The following is a 9,339-nucleotide window of genomic DNA, read 5'->3' as shown; positions in this document are numbered from 1 at the left end:
ATCAATTTATATATTAAAGATATTTTGTGAATTTTGTACATCATTGAAGTGGTTCATTCACTGGACGTGAAAAGAATATATCATCTAACCTCAGAAAGATGATGAGGAATGTTAGGTACTAAAGAACCATAAATTTTGAGAAATAAGTGTACTTATATAGCTTAACTAGTTTATACACTGTACTTTGTTACCTATATATGATATTCCTCTAAAAGGAGGATATTGGAGTAGAGTTAAACATATGGTATTTTTTATTTGAGAATTAGTTTACATCGATTTATTTTATTCTAATAAATCTAATTATGTTCTAGTTGATTGTGAAGATGCAGGTTAGTTATCTAACCCATACAAGCTAGATCTTAAACAGGTTACTTAGTACATGAAGAAGAATTTTTATATCACGACGATCAGTGAAACAGACCATAACGGTTACTTCCTCAAATCATGTTGAAATTCTTGTAATTCAAGAGACTAGTCAAGAATGTGTATGGCTAAGATTAATGACTAAGCGCATTCATGGAACATGTGGTTTGTCTTCTAGTAGTCTCCTAGTAAAAATCTTCTATCGATATTATACGAAGACAATACAACATGCATATTTCAAATCAAATGAGGATATATTAAAAAAGATAGAAGAAATAATATTTCACCAAAGTTTTTCTACACATATGATCTTGAAGAAAATGGTGACATCACTGTACAACAAATTTGTTCGAAGGATAACTTAGTAGACTTATTTACAAAATCATTACTAACTACAACTTTTGAGAAATTGGTGCACAATATTGGAATGCGGCGACTCAGAGATCTCAAATGATGTTTCAATGAGAATGAGAAATATACTATATTCTTTTTAAGAGTATTAGATTATATGAAATGTGTACTTTTTTTTCTTTTCCATTCACTAGGATTTTTTTCCAATGGAGTTTTTCGTAGTAAGGTTTTAACTAGACATATTTCATATATATAATAAGCATTTAAGGAGGAGTATTGTAAATATTATGATAATAGATACCCATTAGATACTCAAAAGATTTGGAGAAAGTGGATAAATCCATCTTTTTTATTTTCCCGCCTCTCTTCTCCATCCATTTTGATTGAAATATGAAATATAAATAAAATGTCCTTGCCAAATTATTAAGAACAAACTTTTGCAAAGAGACAATGTGTATTGATTTTCATTTGAATAATTGTTCTAAATTCACAGTTTACAATTGTAGTGAATAATATATATACACAAAAATGAGAAGAAAAAGAGAAATGAGTTAAAATGGATGGGGTTTTGTTTGATGAAATTCCTTAATTTGTAGGATATGAAGAAGCCAATTTAGAAGGAATACAAGGCGAATTCTTCCAAACACGAGCATGCATTTTCAAAATCTCTTTAGCTTTCTCCTTCGTCTTGCTTCCATTTTCGATTTGCAGAACCAAACAAAGCTTCGCCACAATCCCCAATTGCGCCATTTCCATTAAAACCGCCGGACTCCCCGAGAATTTCGCCACCCAATACAGAATCCTCACCGCCCTTTCACTCCCCACTTGCGATACTCTCAATATCTTCTTCGAAACCACCGCCATCCCTCCGCCGTGTCCCAGCAGCGCCGCCCTTCCTTCCGCACACCCACAGAGCAAATCCATCGCCATCAATGTCATCTCACACACTCTCCTTTCCGGCGTCGCTAGTAAAATCTCAACCAAAACCCCAACCCCACCTGCTTCCACCGCCTTCACCCTGTTCCTTCCCCATGGACATACCGCAATCAAAATCCCCAATGCTGCCTTGAAAATCTGCTGAGACGATGACCGATCCTTCAAAATCTCAACAATTTGCACAAACAAATCGGATTTCAAGAAGCTTAGTTGAATTGGGTCAGCGACTTCTACAATAGATTTCAAAATCAAGACGGCATACGCTCTCGACGATTCTTGGGTACCCCGTAATTTCATGAAATTCGTCAAAGAATCAAGAAACTCGGAATGGGTAGCCAAGCGTTTGAACGTTGAATCGGAGAGACGGAGGTTATGGAGAGTGGAGAGAGCTTCATAAGAAGCAGAGGAGTCGGTGTCAACAATAACAGAGGCTAAAAACTCTGGCGCTCCGGCGGATTCAACACAGCGGCGATTGGTTTCAGATTCATCGGAGATAGAGCGGAGACGATGAATGGAGGAGATTAAGGAAGAAGGGGAAGTGTTGGCAGAGGAAATGAGGTGGAGGATTTGGGATTTATGAATGGGGGGTTTGGGAGTGGGGAAGCGTTCGACGCCATGGGAGGAGTTTAAAGTGCACCAAGCTTGGATTAGACGGCGGAGGGTGTGGTTGGGGGTGAGGAAATCGGAATCGGAATCGGAGATGGGGAGTTTGGTGACGGGACAGAAGGAGTTTTTGTTGGAGAAGAGCCAGGTTTCAATGGAGTGGCGGTCGTAGGTGATGCCGGAGGGGAGAATTACAGGGTCTTTCATGATTTGGAGGGAGATGGGGCAGAGGAAGTAGTGGGGGACTTCGATTTCATCTTCCATTGTTGGAGCTTCTGTAGATTGATTGTTCGTTCGTTTGTTGTGTGAATTTGGGGAAATGTTAATGGAAATTAGGTGTATTTATAGAGAGAGGCGTTGAAGAAAGAGGGAAGAAAGTCAGAAAACGCGAGTTTAGGGAAAGGAGTTGAATATTCAAAAGGGAGGCAATGGATTGACCAATTTATGTTTGAAATGATGGAATTATTTGCTCGTGTTAGTTTAGTTTTGAGAGGGGCTTCTCATCTTTACTTCAACACGCCTATATACGCTTAAGACGCTTCTTCTCTACTACACTTAACACACTTTGTATTTCAAAACTCTATCCACAAACTTTCTTTTTATGCGTATATTTTAGTTTCTAAACTTATAAAAATTAATTAAAAAGATGAACGAAAAAAAAATTAAATTCGAGTTAGTTTTACTAAACTGATATATCCTAACTTATGCTTCAATGATTGAGTGCTATACTAGTGCGAGTTTTATTCGCAACCATGCATCCAAATTTAAAAGTGGCGAGCTCTCTTTGATCATAACGCGGATCTCCTTAATGTGATTTTAAAGTTGTGGATCAACAAGGGTTTGATTAACAAGGGAGTCATTAAATTTCGATCTTTGAAGAATCTATTAAATCGAACAAAAATAGGATCTTTTAAAGCAAAAAAAAATGGAAATAGGACTGAAACTTTCTTTTATTGTTTCTTAATGTATTTATATATGGATGAGGATATTAGAATAATAAGCTTAATTCTATATATGTCTAATAAAAATAATATTGTGTGATTGAACATAACTCGATCTCATAAGTGTTCTACAACTTTACTTTGGGTTTCATCTAAAAATACTTGTATATCAAAAGAAGATAGTTGATGTTACTAATATATTCATAATTTCTCTTAGTCTATTTATCCTGCAATAAGCCAAACATCTAGTAAACTTTTAAATAATATATTGGATAAATAATAACATTTTAACAAAATGAGAGATTTTGGAGACATTATGGTTAGGGATTAAACATTCACCCTTAAAATGAAAATTATTAATGCCTAAATTAATTGGTTGTTTGGTGTGACATCCGAAATTTTGTTCGTAATGTAATTTCAATATTTTGTAACATTTGAGATTATTTTTTAATTTTAGAAATTTAATTGGATTATTGAGATTCAATTATTGAGAAATGGATGTTTCAATTTGGTGGTTTAATCGGAAGGAGAGTTATGGAAATTGGACTTTTAATGTCACACAAATTAAATTTAAAATCAATATCAAGAATTAATTTCATTTTGGAAGGAAGGGGTGTTTCAATTTAATGGTTTAATTGGAGGGAAGTTATGGAAATTGGACTTTTAATTTATACAAATTAAATTTGAAATTAATGTCAAGAATTAATTTCATTTTGGGAGGGGTTAGTTAAATTCTTTGTGAATTGAAACTTTTAAGGGAAAATGGATTAAAAGTTGGAAGCATGGTCTGATTGAAGGAAGATTTTGGAGATTGGAATCTTGAGGGTAGTTATTGCTCAAGATTCGTTGGGGAATTGAATTCAAAGATTGATTATTGAAGACTGCCGCTTGGATCGATATTTGAATCTAGTATCAAGGTAAGCTACTGGAACTGCCCACGGGCCAAACACTAGATGTATGCTAGCATGACAGATGATATTATGACAGAACGAAAGCATGATAGACTGATAGTATAGTATAATCAATGTATGTTCTTGTATGAGGATTTTAAAGATTAATTGTGCACATAGATACTTGAATGCTAGCATGAGATGATATTTGGTTCCATGAGGTTGTATTTGATATGAGGATATTGAGGCATATATGTATGTTATAGAGTCCTAATGTGGAGGTGTATATGTATGTTATAGAACCATGTTGTGATACTTGTGATGTTGAGATTGTGATAGTGTCCTCACTAATTAGTTAGATGCCCACTAGATGTTGTGTTTCTTTCAGAATTCACTAGAGGCGATGTTATCCTTCGAGATTCACTAGAGGTGGTGTTTCCTTCGGGATTCACCAGAGGTTGTGTTTCCTTCGGGATTCACCAAAGGTGGTGATTTCCTTCGGGATTCACTAGAGGTGATGTCTCCTTCGAGGTTCATCAGAGGTTGTGAGTCCTAAGGGACTTACTAGAGGTAGTGTGTATACTTAACTATAGTAGGATAAAATTAAGATATTCATGTATATATGTGTCCCATGGGGACTAGGGGCGCGCTTACGTCCCACCAAAGATAGGCATCTAGAGGACATAGATGCCTAGCCTAACTTCAGTAGTGGGGTTACTTACTGAGTATTTTATACTCACCCTTTCTCATGTTTATATTTTAAGGGTAGGGACGCACCGACGAATGACAAGAGGAATATGAGCCATTGGAGACCAGTTTTAATGCTTCCACGCATGTTTTAAGAGTTATTTTATGTTTTTAACTTTCGGTCTTGACATTTGAAACTTATCGTTTGAGATTTGTTTTCAAACTTATTTATTTTCATTTATGACTTATGGGTACCTTATCATTTGATTTTAGTATTTGAATTTAATGAAGATCTTTTAAGTTATCTTATTTATTTGATATTTATTTCACTATAAAAAGGATGTAGTTTTAACTTTCATGCATGCGTGCGTTTAGTAACGACCTAGCTTAAGTCTTAGAAAGTCGGGTTGTGGTTGTTACATTTGGAGTTAGGTTTAAATATCAAATTTTATAAGAATCAAAGGGTGCACATTTTTTTTTGGCACATTTACAAAGAACTTCATATATAGTCAAAAGAGTGAATATATTATAATATTGATAAAAATGCATGTCTGCTTCAATCTTTTCTAGAAATATTAGGAATATAAAAGTTTAAGAAGCTAAAAATTCTTTTAGTAAGAGCCTCCAAAGATTAAAGATAAGACATATATTAAGCATATGGCTGTGGCTACTATCATCAGTGGTCCAAAAATGGATCAAAAAACAACAACGCATTGGTTAAAGCATTTTGAAAAGTCATATAACTTAAAAAATATTAAAGTGGCATGTATTAATAAGTTAAATGACAAAGAATAAAATTAATATAATTTCCAGACTAATTATTTTAAACGGTAAAACTGTTGAATTTTCAACTTCAGCAAAATGTTATGGTTGATGAACAGTACTAAGATTTTTTTTTGTTCACACATCTATCAACCTATACTTAGAAACATGCATTTTACATAAAGAAAAAGAAAGTCAATGTTAATATCAAAATAGTATTCTAATCCTTGGAAAAAAAATACAAATTTTTGCCGCAATAAAAACAGTAGCAAAATGACAAAATCACATATGTTTTTTTTTTTTTTTTTTTTTTTTTTTTGAGTGATAACAAAATTAAAGGAAAATTGAATTCAATAATGTTATGGAACGATACAAAAACTTAGATGTGATGGCACTTGAAAGAAGGAGAATTATATTCTCATGCATGATCTCATGAATTAATGGCAACATGGCACATGAGACAAATTATTAATAAAAAAAAATTACTTTTATGTTGACTCTCTCTCACTCTAGAATCTTCCTCTTTCCTCTCTCTTTCTCTCTCATATTTTAAAAATTTTAATAAATTGTAATTTTGAATTTTATGGAAAAATATAATGATGGTGAAGTCAGACCCTCTCCCTCTCATCCAATTAATACTCATTCTTTTCATTTTATCTTTTGGTTGCTCAATTATTAGGGTGTTATTATTATCATTTTAATGTTTTTGTATTATTTCTTCTTTTTAGTTTATGAATTGTTCATAAACTCTGGCTGTTGAACTATTCACCCTTTTGGCTGAGACTAATTCCTATATTAAGTGGTTTTAATACCAATTCTAATTATAGCTAAGAATTTAAATATGTTTTTTTAAGTAATTAATCAAGTTTTAGATCTGCCAAAAAAAAAAAAAAAGAAGAAGAAAGTTTTAGACTATATCATATATTTAATATTTATGGCTATTTTTTGTTTTCAGAAATTAAAGTTTATCTTTGAAAAGTGTTTACGCATTTAGTTGATTTTTTTAATTATTATTTTAAAATGTTTTAGGCCTTTTTAGGTACAGATAGGCAGGAAATGTTGTGACTAAAATTCAATTAGAGTAAGTAAGGGAAATTATCGAAAATAATCCTTACTAAGTTTCACTTTTTAAAACTAACACGTTTTTTAAAAATATGTTAAAAGTAGTTTTTACGTTCTTTCTAGATTGAAATCGACTACCAAATTTTGTATAAAAAGGTTAACTTTTTCGTCTTATAACCAAACTATCAATTCTTCTTGACTTTTTCAATGGAATCTCAGTCACAATGAGGATCGAGATCCACATAATTTTCACAAATATCACCTAATTTTTTCTAGCTTTCCAAAATTTTAAAATTACACTGTCAAAGATGGTATAAATTAGAAAATTTTGAAAAGATAATTGATAAATTCATTTAGATAATTGGTAAATCAATTTGAAAATTTGTATAAACATGAATTGAGTCTAAAATTTGCAGGATAATATAAGATTTAGGAAAGATTATCGAAGAAAAATTGTATACTTAATCTAATATTTCATTTCAAAATTAATTAATAAAATAATATATGTATATTATTGGAAGGTAAAACTATATATATATATATATATATATATATATGTATGTAGGTATAATCCTTCGGTTTTTGCTTCTAATATAAGTACAGAAGTGAAGAAACTTTCAATCTGTTTTTTTTAACCTTATAAAAAAAATCATTTCGTCGTCGGACTCTTTACATTATTAAGTCGATTCTATTAATTTTGTAAGTTAAAAAAAAAAAAAAAGAAGAAGAAAAGTATTATTGTTATTTCACTTTGAGCTATATAACAAATTAACTGAAAATTTTAAATAGCTTTTCCATTAAAATATTAATTTTTTAAAAAATTATTAGTCAAAATTATAAAAATATTTAAATTTTTCAAAAAAAAATTATTCTTAAAAAGTTATTTGAAGGCATACTTATTTATTAAACAACTTAACTAAATTGTTTGTAATAATCAAAGTCTTCATGGTTAAAATTATTTATGTAAGGGAATACAAAATTTATCTTATTTAATCATGATCTATCTATACATAATAATAATAAATAAATAAACATAATTCAACTTACATATCACTTATATCATAAGCTAAAAGTAATACCTAACAAATGAATTTCAACTCGATTATAGATTTTATTAATGTTTAAATTTGTTATAATGTCTATTCAATTTAAAATTTGAATACATAGTAAAAGTTAGCCAACCTACTTAAAATAAATTGCACAAAATATATATATTTTTTTTAAAAAAAAAAAAAAAGAAAAGAAAAGGCGACTCCCTACAATAGGTTAAAGTAGTTAAATTATCATTACATAACGATTACAAGTCTTCTAAGATTAGAATAAAATGATTCACCATTAAACTTTTATTATTATTAAAATTTACTATTTAGAGCACTCGAGCATATGCATGGGATCTAAAGGGGCATTATAACTCTACTTGAGGTTTTATATTGTTTTTTATGTGAAATTATTTGTTAATTTAACATGGGTGTTGCACATTGGAGTGTTAAAAAAGTCTGATAATCTAAAAAATTCGTTCAATCCAACCAAATCCGTATGATTTGGTTTGCATTATAAATTTGTATAGGTTAGATTGAGTTCAAATAAATGAATACTCTATGAATTGGATTGGTTTTTATGTTCACCAAAAATAACCCCAGTCAACATGAACTAATCCAAACTTATTATTATATATTAAAAAATACTTTCTTTTTTTACTTTCAATACAACTATTTATTTTTAACTTTACTTAATTTTATGATTTTTTAAGATTATTTATTACCCACCAATTCTTTCATGGTTGGATTGGGTTGGGTTGAGTTTATTATTTAATAAGGTTATTTTGGTTGAAGAAATTTACAACCCCAACCATTAAATTGAGTCTAAAAAGTACTTCAACTGAACCTAAACCAACCCACGAACACCCCTACACGAAGTCATATTATTTTAGTTAAAAAAAAAAAAAAACCAGTAGTCCACTTACTTATGGAATGTTTTTTTTTTTTTTTTTTGGAAATTAGATGATTAAATATTGTAGAATTGATAAAAGGGCAGAAATTGATTTAATTATTTTAGAAGAGTACAAAAATATTATAACAACAAACCAATTTATAGAATCATATGCCTGTGAAATATAAAAATTGAACTGCATGGAAAATGCTAATAAAATTGACTGTAGCATTCTCTCAAATGATCAATTAAGTACATCTAATTAATATTCTAAGAAATTAATAATTTTTCTAAAAAAAATGGGTACACAGAGAGAGAAGTTTTAAAAATAGATATGGATAGAAATGTAAGCTCTCAGATTTAAAAAATTTCAATAGTGAATATCAATGAATATTAATGAAAAAATTATAAATGGATAAAAAATATAAATTAAGAAATAAACTTTTCATCTTCTTAAATAAAGTTAAACTTATTATTGTTTAGTATCCACAAAACAAATTAATAGGAGTGTTCAAAAAACTCAATTTCGATTGATCCTACCCAATTCATAGGATGAGTCGGGTTATCAACTCATTTGAGTTGAACCGAGTTTAATTGAATGAAATCTTTATGAATTAGTTTGATTCATGGATTCATTTAAAATAATGAAAATTAACTTGAACTAATTATTAATTTTGAAAAATATGTTTTTGTACTTATGATCAAACTTTATACATATATATATTGTTAGATGATAGATAATTAAATCTACTTTCACCCATTAGATTAAGCCTTTGGGATAATCGGTGATTTAAGACATAAATTAATTTTAATTT

At 30.1% G+C, this 9,339-nt stretch overlaps 1 protein-coding gene across 1 annotated transcript; it reads right to left on the bottom strand.

Moving 5' to 3' along the window:
* Positions 1 to 1,149: 1,149 nt before the first annotated feature.
* LOC120089919 (E3 ubiquitin-protein ligase PUB23-like) lies at positions 1,150 to 2,586 on the bottom strand. The gene has a single exon (XM_039047362.2). The coding sequence runs from the start codon at positions 2,515 to 2,517 to the stop codon at positions 1,300 to 1,302; it is 1,218 nt and encodes a 405-aa protein (XP_038903290.1). The 5' UTR covers positions 2,518 to 2,586; the 3' UTR covers positions 1,150 to 1,299.
* Positions 2,587 to 9,339: the final 6,753 nt, after the last annotated feature.

This window comes from Benincasa hispida, chromosome 11, assembly GCF_027475165.1.
Source record: "Benincasa hispida cultivar pf3 chromosome 11, pf3_genome.v1.1, whole genome shotgun sequence".
Lineage (NCBI taxonomy): Eukaryota > Viridiplantae > Streptophyta > Magnoliopsida > Cucurbitales > Cucurbitaceae > Benincasa > Benincasa hispida.
This window is presented reverse-complemented; position numbering and strand designations above follow the sequence as displayed.

What these genes read in the sequence shown, in the direction of transcription:
- LOC120089919 (XM_039047362.2), bottom strand. Translation starts at nt 2,517, where the DNA reads ATGGAAGATGAAATCGAAGTCCCCCACTACTTCCTCTGCCCCATCTCC.